This window comes from Belonocnema kinseyi, chromosome 7 (assembly GCF_010883055.1).
Source record: "Belonocnema kinseyi isolate 2016_QV_RU_SX_M_011 chromosome 7, B_treatae_v1, whole genome shotgun sequence".
NCBI lineage: Eukaryota > Metazoa > Arthropoda > Insecta > Hymenoptera > Cynipidae > Belonocnema > Belonocnema kinseyi.
In genome coordinates this window covers 86,280,272-86,299,689 of record NC_046663.1, presented here as the reverse complement: position 1 = coordinate 86,299,689, position 19,418 = coordinate 86,280,272, and the positions used below count along the sequence as shown (strand labels likewise).

The 19,418-nt window shown below is 29.8% G+C and overlaps 1 protein-coding gene across 5 annotated transcripts in view; it reads left to right on the top strand.

Moving 5' to 3' along the window:
• LOC117175954 (cytohesin-1) overlaps positions 1-19,418 on the top strand; it is a 115,703-nt gene that overhangs the window by 11,244 nt on the left and 85,041 nt on the right. The window contains exons 1-2 of one of the 5 annotated variants that reach the window (XM_033365831.1): positions 3,392-3,534; positions 3,757-3,979. The exons of 1 other annotated variant lie outside the window; for it this stretch is intronic. In XM_033365831.1, the coding sequence (XP_033221722.1) occupies positions 3,896-3,979 (84 nt within the window). In that variant the 5' untranslated portion in view covers positions 3,392-3,534; positions 3,757-3,895. Of the gene's footprint in view, positions 1-3,388; positions 3,544-3,756; positions 3,980-11,427; positions 12,274-19,418 lie in introns of those variants that run through there. 3 more of the 5 variants (XM_033365833.1, XM_033365832.1, XM_033365829.1) reach the window with 3 other exon arrangements.

Below are 19,418 nucleotides of genomic sequence, written 5' to 3'. Positions count from 1 at the left end.
CAGAAATTCAAGACATTAGAAAACAATTTGAAAAAGATTATGTTTTATATCAATTTCAAAAATCAAAGACGTCACAGGCCAAATGCTCTAAATACAGAAGAAATGAAAAGGTTTTTCACGAAAATAGGGAAATAAATTTTTTAAGTGTTAAGTTTAAATCGAAACGCTTTAACCTTTAGACGACCGGAAACCCGATATATCGGCTCAGAAGGAAAAACAGAATTTTTCTTTAAAGAAAACAAGACCCCGGGGTTTTCAGGGTCTCTGATCACCAATCTGGAGTCAGATTTGAAAAATTGATGACAGGGATTCCCAGCTTCCTCTCCCAAATGCCCCAATTTTTCTATATTCCAAAAACTAATTTTTATATATTCGACTCTATTTTTCAACTTGACAATTTTAATTTAGTTAGATAAGCTATTTGCAAAAAGAGAAAGTTTAAAAAACTTTCCCATTGTATTGTCATTTGCTTTTATTTTTAAACAAGCTTGGGTCTTTTGGTGTTTTATTTACCATGGCGTTCATATTATCTCTTGTTGCAGTGGAATTTTTAAAAAAAGGCAGGATGTCGTGATAAGGCCATTTCCGCATTTTCTGATATAACAACAACTTTTAGTCGCTCTTGACACAAGCTGGTCAAAATCAGAAGAAAAATATCAGTTGAAGTTCTCTGATAATTTCGTGACTAATAAAAAACAAGAGGGATCTCCTCAAACAAAGATCTTTGTATCTTTATCGTAATATTTAAATAAAAAATATTTTAACCTGAATAGTCTTCTCCTCATTTTTGTACTATTGGGTTGCTGCGGGTCAGGGGATTCCAGAAAATTAGGGATTTTTCGATAAACTGAAATTGAAGTTCATTTTATTGTTGTTGAAAATTTGTCTTTCTGGGTTAAAAGTTCATCTATTTTTTTTTTTTTTTTAAATAAAAACTGTTTAATTGAAAATTAATCTTTTTTAATTGAAATCGTCTTTTTTGTTTGAACTTAAATGTTTTTAGTTTCAAATTAAAATATTTTTTAGTTCAAATATCAACTATTACATTTTTCGTTGAGAATATTTGTTTTTTGGTTGAAAATTCAACTACTTAATTGAAAGTGGAGATTGTTTGTTAAAAATTCATTTTTAAAGTTACGATTCATCATTCGATGGGGAAAGGAGTAATGTGGAGAAGGGGTAGAGAATTTTCAGATTCATCCAGAATTCTCGTATTATTTATGTAAATAACACGTTCATTCGGAAACACTGATCCGACCCAGGTTTGTGATCAATCTCTCTAGCAGTCACCCGAAGTGAAGATCCTCACAAAGTCGTTATGTAAGGTTCCCCACTTGGGTCCATTAGTGGCCAAGGTCTTTTGTTTCAGGCGTCATTCACTCTACTGACACTCTTTTATTAACTATTTGCCGCTATACTTTCCTGTCCTGGCATACTTCTCTAGCTTCTTTTATGTCCATGCATTTTTTCATGAAGACTCTCGTGTTTCTGCGACTTCTTATGTCTCTTCTAAGTAGGGTCTTATTCACATATTCTAGCCATTCTTTCCACGGTCTACCTCTGGGCACGCTGCCATTTACTTTACATTGATACACTTGTTTCGTTAGACGTTCATTTGGCATTCTCTCAACATGCCCGAACCATCATAACCGATTTCTTTCCCACGTGTCTATTAGCGTCTCTTCTCTACTACATTCTCTGAGAATTATCTCGTTACTTACTTTGTCCATCAGAGTTTTCCCGCATATTATGCGCATGAATCTCATGTCTATTCTATTTTTTGATAGAAAATTCATCTTCTGGGTTGAAAATTCAACTATTTTGTTAAAAGTTAATTTTTTATGTAAGATTCATAATTTTATAAGAAGTGTGGGAGTTTTATTGATAAGTAATCAGCAAATGTACCACATTTCTAATTAATGCTACCCTCGTTGACATAAATACACACCATTTACTACAATTCATAATCTTAGTTATTCATGGTTTTTGATTGAAAATTTGTGTTTTTTTAGTTGAAGATTAATGTTTAAAACTTCAAATGCAACTATTCCATTTTTTCTTGAAAAGTTTTCTTTTTAGTTGGAAATTTGTAGTTTTTGGCTTAATTCAATTATTTACTTCTTGAAAATTATTATTTGTTTTATTTTTTAACTGAAAATTTAACTCTTCAATTTTTGGTTATCACGTAATTTGTGGATGGCCCCTTATAAAGTTCAGTCTGTCTGTGGTCACTACAAGTGTTTAAAATAAATTTAGAAACAAACTTTTTTTTTTGCACTAAACTTTATTTTTCTCCTAGAAGTACAGTTGTTTTTATGCTGTAAATATGTTTAAAGCGGTCAGGGAAAATCAGGTAATTTTAAGGTTGGGATATTTAATTTCAATTAAAGCCGTGGCTCCGTATACTGACAGTTCAGTATAAATAGCCGTATTTTTTCGGTACATGTAAACGCTTAATCTTAGTTTCCATATTCAATCTTTTAAACTGCATTCTGTCTACAATCTCTGCACGTTCTGTTGTCTTTACTCTCAGTCTGGATAGGGAAGGTCCCCAGGTGAAAAGCGCCTGGAGAAAGCTTATTAGGCGGAGAATTTTCCTTGTGGTACCCACAACACAGATTGACCCATCCTAACCCCTACCTTTTCGATATTTTTGAGTCTCGACTCTCCAAAGTCTTGAATTTTTGCCATCCTTACACTACTTTTCTCACGCAGTGCGATTAGATTGGTTATAACTTATTTTTTATAGTAATTTATAAGCCAGTACGGTAATTCTGACTGCAGATTTGGATTCAGCGGGTTGAAACACTATTCGATATAGTATTCTGGTCTCGGGACCAAATCACTTTTGTTTTATTCTTGTGGAACTGTATACTAGCATAATTAAAGAAGGATTAACTCAGGTTCGGAATTCTTTATGAAGGTGGTGCTATAGCAGAAAACTAAGGCCAGAATTGTGCAGAGAAACCCCAAAAATATAAAAAATGACCATTGAATACATTACTATAAAAGGTTTGGTGAGAAAGATAAAATATAAGATACAACCAATCTAATTGCACTGCATGAGAAAAGTATTGTCAAACATTGCAAAAGTTCAAGACTTTAGAGAGTCGGAACTCAAAAATGTCGAAAAGGTAGGGGTTAGGATGGGTCAATCTTTGTTGTAGATACCACAAGGAACATTTTCCTCCTCATAAGGTTTCTCCAGGCGCTTATCACCTGGGAACATTACCTTGTGAGTCAATTTCTAATCAATCCACGTGACTAAAGTCGCTCTTCACAACAATAGCAAATTTCCCATACAGTATTCGTTTTCCCTGACCTTCAGAAAGATTTAGTCACTCTCAATTTATTCAGTCGTAAAATTTCCTTCCTTTACTCTATACTCTTTGATTCGATGCGCAAGTTTCATTTTCATTCATTCATCAACGAATAGAATTATTTAGTTTCCCAAGTGTTCGATTCATTGTGTCCCACGCTTCGCCAGTCATAAGTGAATTTAATATAGGATGCAAAATGAAATCCAAAGGAAAGGTTGGAATGGTATATTTATAAAAAATTGATTTGTGTTTCTTGTTTTGTACAATGATATTTGTTTAGTTTCTTTATTCTTCAAAAACATTGAATCTAAGATTAAATGAAAAAAGTTTCTAGAGGGAATAAATAACGTAAAATTTTAAATTGTACCATTACTTGGAATTATTTTGATAATTATTTATCATTCAGCTGATTTCCCTGGAGGCGTCTCGTTTGCAGATTCAGCACATCCCACGCGTCTTCTAAATCAAATAAATCGATTTGTCAAGCGAGACAAGAATCAATTTAGTTTCATATAGTGGATTAGATTGGGGACATAGTGCGTTGCCTTTAAGCATTTCTGAGTTCATCTTCCTTGATGGTGCAGTTTAGTGCAAGGATTTATGCGCAGATGTGCTCAATAATATGTTGCTTCCGTTGGAAAAAACGACATCGAGGAGAGGTAATTTATTTTCCAAACCAAAGCTAGGTTGAATTTCACTCCTCTAATGACATAATTCTTCAGAAACTCAGAGTGCAATTTTTATTTTAAAATACATTTACAAGATAAGCTTTTCAAATATTAAAATTCATCCTTGTTGCAGTTTTTTTTTGCTTTTTTACACAAGTACTCTTACTCTGTGGAAAGTTTGAACGAAAGTCCATGAGAATCCGTGGAAGCTGAAATTGAATTGGAAATTGTTTCAATGACTCTTCACTGAAAAAATATACGATTTTTATTTTTATAAATTGGTTTTTCTCAAGTGAAATGGTTTATTAAATAAATAAATCGTTTAAATCCTTAAATCGTTGAAAAATTAAAAATTTACAACTTTCAAAATTAAGTGTTACACCAAACTCTCGCATTCAGTCACTCCGTTTTCGGCCTTCCTAGAACTGCTGGCCCCGGCAGTTTCTCAGGGAAGCAAGGCGCGAGCGGTTACGATATTATATATACAGATATATATTCCAATCGGAAACGATTCTGGCGGCCCTCACTGTTTACGTTTCGAGCCCCCCGAATTCAGTCCAAGGCTATTTGAAGGCATCCCCCGATACAGGACTGAAAGCGAGAGTTTGGTGTATTCTAGAATCAGTCGCCGATGAATTATTTTCTTTTTTGAAGAAAATTAGACCACACGAATTTGACCATATTTCGCGTTGTTTGGCTCAAGATTTTAATGTTAATTTTTTTCGTAGTATTCCGCCTTGGACCTTTTCCCGTATCTCCGTCGTTTTGCTCTAAATTTAAATTTGGGATTTTTTCATAGTATTTTCAATACATAGAACTGCATATATTTTGAGTTTCAAAATGTCCTTATTTTCAAAGATCGAGGAATGAGTCCAGCAACATGTAACACCTTTGTATGCATTGAGTGTATACATGTATGCACGAAGGGTGTATATGCATTCAATAAAGAGTGAGTATTTGACGGGTCTAGCTCATAATATTGATTTCGCCTTTTTTTTCTTTAGTGAAGCACAAGTTGCGATTTTATAAGCGTCCATGGCAAGTTGATAGTTCTTAAATAGTGTAATTAAAACCCATACTATCTTATTGCGTGTAAAATACAAATAAATTTACAATTTAAAATACATCACTACATCATTTATTCCATACAGTAATTTATGCTGTTGGAAGACCTCTCTATTCATTTAACTATTTATGTTCAAAAACTTCCGATAAAATCAATTATTTAGTTGCTTCTAATGTTTTAAAGAAACAATCTCGAGATGCTTTGCCTAACCTCTCTCGTTTTTCTTATCACTCACATCTATTTATTGTGTTTAAGGTTCTCAGAACAAACTTGTGTGCATATTGCAATACATTTAAATGAACTGATCTAAAAAATAATCTACTTTTTCATATTTTATCCTACATTCGTAATCGATTCGCAAATAAAATTAAACGCCTCTGCTCCTAAAAAACCTCGGTGGATGAACGGCTGCGCGCCTTAACTACCTGGCGGTTAAGTATCTTGGCCCTGGACCATTCTAATACTATCTCAATCATAAATTATGAGAATGTACAAACATTTTACAAAGTTATGAATTTACTAGAGAATTTTGATGTACGTTGTACGTTATTGGTCTTAGGGTCAGGTGAAATTCAAAGAATTATATTACTTCAAACGTTTTGGTACATAAAGCCATTATTAATGTTATTAATATTTAAATTTTGTAAAGGATGACGTAAACTATAAAAAAAAGATGTGGATCATTAAAGTGTCTTATTATATAAACTAACACAGGAATTTAATTTCTCCGTCATATATCTGGTAGAACTTTTATTTTACTTTCGAAGTTCGGTTGCAAAATCTTTTAAAAGTTTCAGCAATAACAAAATGCTTGCAAATTTTCTGAAACTGTACACAGAAAATGTATTAAAAATCCCAAGCAGTTTTCTATTTTCAATTTATAATTCAGGATTCTAAAAATAAGTATCTTAACACTTTTTTCTTACGCTTTATGTTCCAGATTTGTACTAAAACATAAATAAAACCGTTTATAATATTATTCTATTAAAGAAGTAAATTTCATGCTATCGTAAAAAAAAACTTTTACTTAAATTTTTTCCCTGAAAGTGTATTTTCGATGTTAGTAAAAAAATCAACTTATACTTATACTTATTTAAAAGCTTTTTTCGTTCATTATCTACGATTGTAAGCCAGATTGAAAGTTGGACAATTCCAAATAAATTGTTTACATTTTTTCAAATTCGAATTAAATTTCAAATGGATCAATTATTAAAGTTTTGAACGTTAAAAATTGAATAATTTTACATTGATACATTTGCAATCAGACGATTTCTATTTAATAGCTTTTACAATTAAATAATCTTGAATTGAATCTTTCCAAATTTTATATAAGTACAATTTCAAATGAAAACCTTAATAGATCAGAAATTGGAAATATTTTATTTGCAATTTACAAATTCTCTTTTAAAATGAAAACTCGTTAAGCCTTTGAAAACCCTATATTTGAAATGTTTGAAATTGAAACTTTTTCATTTATTATTTATTTTTGCAGTTCTTAATACATAGGACTGAAATTTATATTTAATGGTCTTTAATACATATTTTCTTATTATGATAACTTCAGGTTTTAAACCGAACAACTTTCAACGCTATAAGTTTCAAGTTTTAAACACTTAAAAATTAAAAATTTTAGTTTTAAAGGATTGATTTAAAAAATTTAAATGACCTTGTTTTTTTAGATTTCAATGTTCCCCTTGACAGATTGCAAAACAAATATCAAACAGCTTTTAAATAAAATGTTGCACATTTTCTTTTTTTTTAATTGTAAATTTATTTCAAAATAAAATAAATGCTTGAAGATCATTTATTTTTAAATCGTAATTTAAAAAAGATCTACGTAAATCGGGAAATGGGCGTAATTAGCCTACAATCAATTTGGCAATTAAAACATTAAAAGTTCGTAATTCTTGACGGCCCTTTTGAAACCAGTATACCGGAAACACACTCGCTGAGGGTTGTGATTTCATTTCAAAGCTTTAAATTTAAAGGGTAGCTAGTAGTTCTGAGAGATTGCCAACTGAGAAATTATCGCACGAACAAGCCAAATTTTGCATAAAAGAATAGCAAGCATGTTAACAATAAAGGGTAACTTTAAAAAGGAGCTTTTATACATTTTGGCTTTAATTGCTTCTTACAAAAATTATAAAAATCGTTTCGCTCCTTTCTTTCATTAAAACATTTTTTCGTTTTAAACATTAAAACAATAGATAGGTAAAATCGATGGGCCGCAGGTGAAGTAATACCTGGAAGTCAGGGAAAGGTAAGGGATTTTAAACAAAAATTACAAAATTGAGGGACTTTCTGTAAGAAGCATAATCAGGGATGCTACACAGACACTTTTATTCTTTTTCTCTCAAATCACATTTTAGTCAATTTTTTAAAGTTAAATCACTATAGTTTTTTTTTTTAAATGAAAATATTATTTTAGCTGTAAAATACTTTAAAATATTCTAAGGGATTTTATGAGATTGTGGAGGATTTAAATGATTTTATGACCTTTAAAAAGCTCTCGAATTATTTTAATAAATTTTTCAGTATTTCAGGAAATTTCCTCAAATTTTATAGAATTTCAGAAAATTTTATAATATTTTAATAAATTTCAAAGAATTTATTTTCAAGAAGTGAGGGATCTCTTAGGGTTTCAGAGATTTGAAGCGATTTGCAATTCTTTGAAATTCGTTTAAAAGAATTTGGAATTTATCTTTGAATTATTATTAATTTTTATTGCATCCTATTGTATTTCCTTCATTTTTAAAAAACTTATTTTCATATTTTTTTATTGTTTTCAATTCACTCGCTTTTTTAAATTAAACTTGAATTTGTATAAATTTCGAATTCTGTTAAGTTCTCTTAATTTTTTAGTCACTTTATGGGTTACAAATGATGTAATACTTTGGGTAATTTTTCGGTTTAAAGAGGTCACTTCTTCACTTTTTTCAAGTATGTAGATTAGACTGCGGCAGTCATGAGAATAATAAATTGAATTTAAATATTGATTTATTCTATTTATAAAAAATTTTATATTAAAGACGTTACAGGAGTAGAAGCTTCGGTTTTATGTATTAATGACCAGGAAAAAAATTAGTTAAGGAAAAGTCAGAACATTTTGAAAATTAAGTTTTTTTACCACCCTGTAAGTAATACTTTTTGAATGTCGATAAGGTCACATACATGACTATTTTGTTTTCAACTTGAGGAAACTGGAATCATATTTCCGTAACTCCAAGCTCGTGGTGAAATCCCTTTGGTCTACTCTACTCTACTCTACTCTACTGATACTCTGATATTGTTTTACTAATGCCAACATAATAATTCAGTCTATTTTCGGGATGCTGTTGCTGTTTTGTACAAATATCATGTAACATGATAGCCCCTATGACTTACAGCCACCCCATAATTGAATTCTGTTTCGTTTAAATGGATCTCATCACACCATATGGTGCCAGTAGATTTCAGAGTGAAATTCTACACACGAGGGAGGTTTCAATCACAATTGAATACTAATGAGTATTTCAACAGTAGTAGACTCACTTTAAGATTTGTAGTTTTCTGATAAAATCTGTAATTTTATTCACCGGAAAAAGATTGGCCATTCGTGCCAGAATCATAACAAAAATTAGTTTGTGCTTCCGCTTAAAAATTTAGAGTGTCATGGAAAGTTTTCTTTTCATAATTTTCAAAAAATCTAAAATAAGAATAAGTTAGTTACATTTGTTTCCGGAGATTTCATTTTTCTTAATAATAACTTATTGTCTTAATAAGATAAAACACTAAAAGGCAAATTGCATTATCATTGTTTAATGATCTTTCATCAACCAAGAAACAGATTTAGCTTTTAAGTGGGGTTTAAAAATGGTGTTTAGTCCGTCATATGATATCTTATCGAAGCACGCAATCGACTATATTATTTGTCTGTGGCAGGTGCATATGACTTAACTTTACAGTCTGAGTTCAAAGACACAAAAAAATTTCTAAATATACTAACTTGAATGCCCAAGGGAGTCAGTCTTCACATTAATCTAGTATTACGAAAGTCAATTAGTAGTCTGCAACCGGAAGTTTTTCTCTGGAAAGTGTATTTTAACTTCTTATAATCTACATAAGTTTGAAAGTCAAAAGCAACTTTACTATGAGGAAAACAAGTTTTTCTATTAGAATTAGGTCTTCCTAATATTATGAAATTGTTAAAAAAATGGTCTGGAGAATCTAGGAAAAGTATGGGATTTTTTAAAAGATTTGGAAAATTTGAATTTTAGTCAAGTTTACATGTGCTTGAAGTTCTGAACGTTTAATCGCACGGAACTGTATACTGATGATTTTTAATTCATATTGCAATTATTAGATTAGAAGATAAGCTTCTGATGCATTATTTTAAATTTTAGTTGGAACGATATTTATAGAATAAACAGAATTTGGATTCAAATCTTTCGTTCGTTTGACCGTTCAGAACTTGCGTACATCATAAACTTTACAAATATTTGCCAAATAATTTTTGTCAGTAAAATGAAATAATTTGGAATATAAACCATAAAATTAATTATTTTAATTTAACAGATAACGAAAATTTTACAGGATTTAAAATGTATATATTTTTTAAATTCCAAGTAATTTTCAAAAGCTTCAAAAAGTTTGAAGGCAAGCCGTTTAAAACTGCGCTGCATTGCGAGGAAAGTGGGAGGTAACCAATTTTTGAGAACATTTTTACTATAATAATTTTCTGAAATGTTTGAAAAAATAAAAAATAATGATTTTATTTTACAAGTAAAGTATCTAAATACACTTTACACTATTTGATTAAAACCTGAACTAATTTCTAAAAAAATAAGTTGATTTGTTTAAGATTGTTCTTTTTTATTGTAGATATTTTTTTTGTGGTTGAAAATTAATTTCTTTTACCTGGAAATTTATTTTTCATTAAGAATTCATCTTTGAAGATCTTGAGGATCTTGAAGATTCAACTGTTTTTTTAAAAGTTCTTTGGTTAAAATTCATCATTTTGGGTTGACAACTTAACTATTTTGTTGTACAATCTTTTCTGTTGGTGATCTAATCTTTTTTGTTTACGAATTATACAAATTGGTAGAAAATTCGTCTTTTTTGTTTGAAAATTCAACTTTTTTGGTTGAAAATTTATCTTTTTGGAATTAATAGTAAACTGGTTTAATTTTTTTTTTTTTTTTTTTTAAAATTCAATATATTTCGAGTTGAAATTTTCAGCGTTTTTGTATTAAATTCAATATGGACATTATTTGTATTCAAACGAATGTATTCCCCTATTTTCGTGACGTAGTTTTTGAATGGTCAAAGGAATTTAAAACATTGTGACGGATTTGAAAAGTAGGTGACTTTTTCAAGTAAATTAGGCTGTGGTAACCCTGAGAATGACAAATTAAAAATTTATACATTTAACTTCAAAATTTTTTTTATTTCTTTCATAAATATTCTGTATTGAAAATGTCACACGATTTTCAATGTTGGTCTTCGAATATTAATAGCCTGGAAAAATAAACAATTAGTCAGGCCTTAAAAATGATTAAGTGTCTTAAATATTCTTGGAATGATATAAATTTGAACAATTAGAAATAAATGCAAAATTAGAAATTCCAAGTTTAAAGCGTTAGTTGAATAACTGCAGATAAAATTATTTAAAAGTGAATAATTTTTACTTGAAATTTTCAAACTTTAATGACATGAATAATGGTTAAGTTTTATATTGATTTGTTCATCATTGTAAAATTCGACAATAAAAATAAATAATGTATACTTAAAAATAAAATAAAAATGGCTCAATGTTTTGAAATACCTCATCTTCAAATGGAATAGTTTATAATTTAACAAATGTATTTGAAATTTCAATCAGTTGCCGTTTTTCACTATTTGAAATATATTTGTAACATAATCATTCTTTTTAGAATTTCTAATTACCTAATCCCGTATCACACCCAGCAAATCTACTTCCGCCTGATTCATTAGTTCTTTCTAGGAAAATGTAATTCTTAGAAACTAGAAAGGAAATGAAAGGAAAATCGCTTCCGAATTCCGTTAGCAAACAAGTTTAACTTGCTTTGGTTGCACTCGACCACAATGTTATCATAGCGTGACACGCCCAATTTGAAAAGCAAACATTTAACTGTGTTCTTCCGTTTAGTTTCGCTGGAATTAAATTACAACTGGAATCTCCTTCATTACGATTGATAAGCCCCACTGACCGCGGAAACGCAACATTTCATGACTTTCCGAGAAACTATTTTGCCCGTTATACACATTCAAATTCGCTGAATAACCCGCCAAGTTTGAATTTGAACCGCTTGGCGCGCTGGTAGTTTTCCTATGCGGAGATTCGAATTGGCGTAGTCGAATACCGGTCGCGGAGGCGCGTGGACGTACCTGGTGCGTGTGTGTTTTTTAAAATAAAACAAAAACAACACCAGGCGCAATTTAAAAAATATGTATTCAAAATAACAACTGTCATTAATAAAACAAAAAATCAGAAACGTCAGAAGTTTTCGCGAATGATACTTTCTGCGTTTGCATTAATTGTACCCTGAATATCGCGATATGAACTAATGAATATTTAGTTTTATTAATCCGTGACTAAACGCACAGCGTGAAGAGTGACAAATTCTTTCGGCGGATCCGAGAGAAGTGTCTCATATCTAGTGTGATAAGAAATCACGTCTTTAGAAAAGATGACTAATTAAAATGGAAAACAAGATTGAATACTTGTATAAGAATTAGAAACAGTTTTTCTTTCTACTCTCCTTTTCATACCTAATCATTTTTATTCTGAGCTCTTCTTATTTCGAGAGAGTCAATGACTTAGTGCAGGAAGTTGAATTTTTTCGTTTCCCGTTGAATGCAGGTGTTTTTGAGATGAAAGCGAGTATTGTGCTGAGAGTAATGACTGTGTTCTTAGTGGATAGGTGTGTTTAGCTTCGGTGGTTTATAAGTGATAAAAATTGAGAGAAGGAACGATTTTGCAAAAAGTTGAGGGTTGAAGTTCAGAGTGGCTCCGGGGATGATTTTCACCGGGAGGTCAGTGGACGCCCTTGACGATGTTCGGGCTACCCAGGATGATCGTCGGGATGTCAGTGCCATTGCTATCGCATCTGGGTGGTTTTCCAGTTTACGGAGAACGGGGAAAAAATATAAAAAAGGATATCAGAAGCATGCGAAGAGTGCTTGGGATCTCAGCACCCTGAGCACAGTTAGAAACACGGTAAATTTGCAACTTTGAATAATTGGTTTAAGGGAGGGGTATGCCAACATTTTTAATTGCTATATATTAATTTTACGTGTTCTATTTTTATGAAATTCTTAGTCTGGGGCTACGTAGGGTCCGTGCATGAGTTAAGTAAAGTTTTTTTTCTGAAATTTTTAACCACGTACCCTCTTTCTTAGGGTACGTAAGTTTTTTACACGTCCATCCACCCTTCGCCTCACCCTAAGTTACGCAATTTTTGCGGAGCAACATTATTTCGTGAATTTATTCCGGGCTCATCCAAAAATAACGGGAGGGGGACTTGGTATAATTATACTTTTTCTTATGATTTGATAAAACAGCTCAACCTTCAACAAAGTTGTTGAATTTTGATCCAAGAAAGATTTTGCAGTCAAAAAAGGAAAAAACGCATTTAAAATGTAGTATTGTTAATCCAAAAATATGAGCTTTCTACAAAATAGTTAAATTTTTAACCAAGTAATTAAATTTACAACCAATAAGATTAATTTTCTACCAAAAAGACGAATTTTCAAACAAATAGTTCAATTTTTAGACTAAACAAGATACATTTTCAACCAATAATTAAATAATTAAATTTTAATTTAAACATTATTTTTCAATTTAAAAAAAATCTAAAAAACAGTTGAATTTTCTACCAGATAATAGAATTTTCCAGAAAATATTTAAATCCTCAGCTAAAAGAGAATAAATTTCTAACAAACAGTTGCATTTTTACCGATAAAAGTAGATTTTTTTACCCAAAATACCAATTTTCATAGAAATACGTTCACTTTCAACTAAAAAATATTAATTTTCAACAAAAAACGGAATAGTTAAATTTTCAGTACAAAAAAAATAATCTTAAAACAAAAGAAAAAAAAATTTTGTACACAAAATAGTTCAATTAAAAAAAAAGAATTTATAACTAAAGTGTGAAATTATCAACTAAAAACAATCAACTTTTACCAAATCAGTTCAACTTTCGACCAAATAGTTGAATTTTCGAACTAAAACTATTAATTTTGCACAAAATGTTAATTTTCAACAGACATAGATTAATTTGTGACCAGGCAGTTGCATTTTTTACCAAACGATTAAATTTCTACAAAAGGAGGTAAAGTGTCAAACCAGAAAAGAAAAAATGTAATCAAATTGTCGAATTTTTAATTTAAAAAAAAATAGAGGGGTTTTTGACAAAATTGTTAAATTTTTGACATAATAATTTAATTTTATACCTAAAATATGAATTCTTAACCAGCAATTTAATAGTCTATTTTTGAATCAAAACAGTTGGATTTAAAAAAGCCTGCGATTAGTAGGAATTTTGAAAAATTATAGGTTAAGAATATAGAGTGATTAAAAAAACATTGAATTTCATTTTTAATTCTTCGAAAATATAAGGTTAGAATTCTGGCAATTCTGCTTAGAAATCTAAGGTAATTTTCCATTGTACGCTTTTTTTTTTTAATTTCCGACTACACATATTTTACGCCTGAAAGAAATTATGGAATTACAAGCTCTTATAACTAAATTTCTTATTGTTATCAACGCATTTTTTTGTAAAAATAATTTTTGTATATCCCTTTAAGTTTATGAAATCTTAATAAGATAATAATATTATACAAATTACAATTTATGCTGTTTCAATTATCAATATGGTAACGTAAACTTTTTTTAACTTAATGCAATGGGTTACATAGAGCCCTAGATAGCATTGACAAACAGCTGTTTAAAAAAAATCGATGTGTCTTTTATTTATTTTTTTTTAGTGATTCGCAGTCTTTAACATATGTCTAGAAAAAACGTTGACCTACCCCTCCACCCAAATGACTTTACTTAATGTATGCACAGAACCTTTGGAAATTTCCGAGCCTTCCCAATTTCGCGGATCATCGGGGAACACAATCCGACACATTTTTCTGCCTCAACTTTCTACAGTTTGCCACTCTTTGTCCACGCTTACTTTCAACTATAAAACATTTTTTTAACTTTTAAAAACATGTTCTTTTAAAAATTATATTTATGAGATTTATTTTTGTGAGGAAAAGGTTCAAATTTGATATTTTGGAATTTCCGTAATTTTGAAATTTCAATATATTTTCACAATTCGGAAAAAATGGTTTTTACTCTCTTAATTGTGAAGTTGTTTTTTATCATCATTATTATAATTCAATACTGAAATCATTTAATTGCGTAAGTTTCAATTTTTGAATTTGTAGATAATATATTAAACATTGTAGAATTATGTAAAATTTAAATTTAGTTTTGTTGCGTTTTAATTCTATAATTTTATAATAATTAATTTTTATAATAATAGCTTTAATTTTTTTACCTCCTAATCGCACGAAAGTTAATAAAATTATATGTCTAATAAAAACCTAAATTTAATGCAAAATATCAATGAAATAAAAAAAATATTGCAAAGAAACGTTAAATTATAAAGTTTTCGAAAAATTGGAATAAATCAGGAAGTATGTAGGATTTTTTAATTTTCTTTGGCTCATTGTATAGCTAAGTTTCTATAATATTTTGCTCAATTAAAAGGATATTTGAAAGAATGCCTAGATTCTACCATTGGGTCGAACTTGGGAAAAACAGCCGCAAATTTTCAATTAATGTTTATACTCACCAAATGATTTTTGCGCCAAGTTTAAATCTGTCAGAATTTCGAGAAAAAATCCAAAAATATCTTAAAGATTGCTTAAATTTGATATTTTTGCATCACAATTTTCATTAAATGCATTAAACAATGATACGTGTTATTCTTAAAAATGAATCGAAATTGTGTGATAAATGGCCGTGGCTAAATGTACTAATATTTTGGTACGAATAACGGGACCTGGAAAAGGGACTAATTGTACCGAAATCGGAGTTTCTAACACATATAGATATTCTCATAATGCTGTATGCTGTTGTTCGTAACACTTTTCATAAACAATGTAGTAATGACGTTAAAAGATTGCACAAAATATTTTTGTTGACGTAGAAATGAAATAGAAATTTCGTTGTATCATAATCATATTAATACTGATCGAAGTAAATGTTTTCTTATTAGAAATCTTATCAGTTTTATCAACCTACATAGTAAAGGTTTTTTTTCCATCGTAAAGACAATATAGTTCAGAAAGGCAGTATACATATATGTATGAATCAAATCTTGAAAAAAACTTATAATATGTAGAAATTATATTTGTAATGTTCGACATTTTTTACATTTTTATAATTGTTGATTACGTACTTTTCTCGCAGGTGATGACAATTTTATAATTATTAAATTTGAAGCGTATACTTAACCTTGCTTTATTATTATTTTTTAAAATAATATAACCTGATTTTCGAGAATTGTGATTATATAAACAATGATTTGCACCTTAAATCGTTGTTGTTTGTATATTTGACCGTAAGAACAAAGAAATCCCATTTTCCGAAATTATAGTAAAGATGTAATTAAAACATATTTCTACTCAAGTTGAACGATTTTTAAAGTTAATTGATAGCTTTTTAGATTAAGCAATATTTCCTACAGATTTGTTAAAATCCAAGAGGCTTGTTTAAGAACTGTTTCAGGTTAATGTTTTTTTTTCTTTCTGCTGAAACCTTTCCTATTTTACTCTCGTAAATGAGAACATAAAACTAAATATTTTTTTTCTCTCTAAAGTTTAAAAAAAATACTTTCCACTGAAAGTAATCACACTTCTTTCTCTAATTTCGAACTCAATTCACGAACGAAATTTGCCTGTACAATCCGAGCTCGATTTCTCTCCGAGTACTGCCTTCGCCTAATCGCTTCAAAATTCAGTAAAGTCAAATTTTTCCTCTGCAACGATTTGCGGTCGATCTCAACACCTACAAATAACCATGATGCACAGATTTTGATGTCTTTGAGGGTACTTAAAAAAATGAAAGGCGTGATGATTGCAGGCATTAAATTTTTATCAATCTTCAAACAAACCGAAAACCGAAGTAGCCTTCAAAGTTGATCTTAAAAGCTTTTTTTATCCTTTTTGTTATCCTCTTTGTTTATATTATCCATGTTGGCCCCGTAGAATTTTTTCCAATCTTATCCATTAAATTAGATACGCGATTTACCCTGTACTTTATATTTGCCGGGCTTTCAGAAATTAAAAGATTGAAAATGCACTCCAGTTTAATTTGCCAATCTCACGTAATTGAAACGTTGCCAGGCTTCGCTTCATAAATTTAATGCTTCTTGAGATTATAACAGTCTCTGAACGCAGAAATAGGTTAAAAACTCTTGTGTTTATCAATGTGCTATTCACTTGGGTTCTCCTTCAATTTTAAAAAACATAGAGTGGGAAAATTCTGATTTGGTTCTGTAAGAAATAGTTAAATTTCATAGTCAAATAATCTGTTCTAAGAAGATAATCTGTTTATTGAATTATTAATCTAGTAAGTGTATCAATTGATTAGCTTGATCGATAAATTAGTCTAGTTCAGTAAATATAAATTCGTTGGATTAGATATTCAATAAATCCTGGGATTTTTAAAGAATGTTTTAACAAAGTGACTTCTGTTGCGAGAAAAGGTGAAAAATGTATGGGACTTCAAATTTTTATTACAAAAAGTTACACATCCCTTAACTTTTCTTGAAGACAATTTTGTATAGTTCTTAAAAAATGAGGTTATGAATTCAGTGGTCTATTTTTTATTGGACTGATCCTTCTGAACTGATTGTATACACCCATGCTAGTACAGATTGTCTACTCATCCTGAATACCTGATTATAACAGTGAATATTTTAAAAAGAGCTTAAATTGGTTTTAATAATTGTAATATTAAATTCCCAGGCGGAAATATTATATATAGTTTATATATAGTGTGATGTTTTATATGTAATATTCATTTGTTTTACACATTTTTTGTATAAAACAAATGAATATTATATATAAAACTTCACACTATATATAATTTTTCCGCCTGGGTTAAATTACGATATTTTTTCGTTGGTAAAGGTAAATTTATAGTTCTGGATTTATACATATTTAAAGTAAATTTCTTTTTATCATTTTCATTCATCTCAGGAAAATATATTTTATTGCAAATTTGAAGATGATATCTATGCACTGAATTTTAATTACCTAAAAAATTCATCTACGAAAATAATATAAAAATTTCTTTTGGTTTAAATTAAATTTAAATTTGTAATATTAAGAAAGTACTTGTCTATTAGAAAGTTACCTTCGCAAAGACCTGAAAAAAATTATTATCAATAAAATTGCAAAACTATTGTATATTTATTCCAATTTTTAAATAAATTTAACGATTTGTTCATAAATTTAGTTAATTACAATTGAATCATTCACAGATGGATTTAAGTATCATGTAATGATTTTAAGAGGCGTAGGGGATCAGAATTGCCTCAAAATCTGCCATAGTTCTATGAGGCGGATTTGTTGGGATTTCAGTTTTTCCCAATTTCCGGTGATAGTAAGGGATTCTAAAGATATCACAAGATTTCTAGAGATTTTTTTGGATTTTAAAATATTTCACTATATTTGAGAGGATTATAAAAATCTCAACCAATGTTTAATATTTCGTGGAGCTTCCGTAATGATTTTAAATTATATATTTAAACATGGAATTTTTCGAAAGAAATATAATTCTATCTTGGAACAGGGATTTTTTAATATAAATAAGTTCTGATTTGGAACAGAAAATTTTCAAATCATAACAAATTCTGAGTTTGAAGTTGAATTTATCCAGAAGATTTATTATTCTCTGTTATAACCGGTAATCAATGAATTAATTAATCAGTTTTACAATGATTATAAACAATCTTCATAAGCAATGCAATTCGGACTATTTTTTGTACAGAAATTGGTGTTTTTAATTGTTATTATTTTTAATCGACTAACGGAGTATAATGTTAACACAAGATAACTCGTCAAAAGCTATGTAAAATTCAACAATTTTATTGAAAAGGCAATCTTTTTGGATGATAATTATACTGTTTTGTGAACAAATTCAATAATTATTAATTTTTTACTATTATTTATTTAATTATTGGAGTGTGATAATGAATATGTTTAGGAATATCCTGTAATAATTTTTCAAGGCTGTATTATTTAAAAATAATAATTAAATCTCTGCGGAACGTTGTACCATTATTAGAGTACTTGTGCTTTTATCAATTTAATTTCATAAATTAAAAAAAAACACTATTTTTAATATATTCGCGTTAACTGGCATACATGTTCCGAGTCGATTGCTTTACAAATTTGACAACACAAATTTTTAATTGGAATTGTCAGTGAGTTTTTGTCCAGGATTTAAGTAGACATTGTGTAGTCTTAAAATATCCTCCCTTGTCATTGTCTGGTCCTCGTTCTTAATTTGAATTTGAATATAACTTTTCTTGATGCAAAATCCTGTTAAATAAAAATAGAATCCAACGAACAGCACAGAAAAACGCTGGTGTTAAATTTGTTGCAGGTCAAATTTCATTGGTCTCCCAATGAGCATTTGAGAGAATTTTCAAGTCTCAAATGTATTCCTCGGAACGTAGGTGCACATCTGGGCATCCAGGGGAAAGTATCATTTGGAGACTGAATTTTGGTTCATGCCGGGGGTTGTGGACTGCTGAACCGCGCTGTCAGCCACCTGAACACCTGTCAAAGCAACTATTCGCTTTGCGATATTATACTAAATAATTGTTATTAAGGAAGCTAATTGGAATAATATTTGCCTAATTTTCAACTTTCTTTGATTTAACAGTGCGTACTAGTCACTTAGAATAAAATGATAACTTCCTAATGCTACTTTCAAAAGTTAGGTTGGTCATGGCCGTCGATATTTAAACTAAAGCCGGGATGTGTAGAAAAAGTCATGACCGTCTATATACAATTAGGTATTTTCACTTCAACCACCAGCTAACTTCACTTTATTGAATACAGAAAATCTAGAGGAAATTTCTTCGAACGAACAGGCATCAATTAAGATAAAGACGGCCACGGCTTAGTTTCTACATCCCGGCTTTGGTGTTTTGAATGTCATGTAGGTTTTGACTAACCTAAGATTTGGATATTACGAGGGTGGATTGATAAGTTTCCGGCCTGACCAAGAGATGGCGCCACTAGGCCTACCTTGAGGTGGCGTTCTATAGTACCATCCTTAGATAGCTT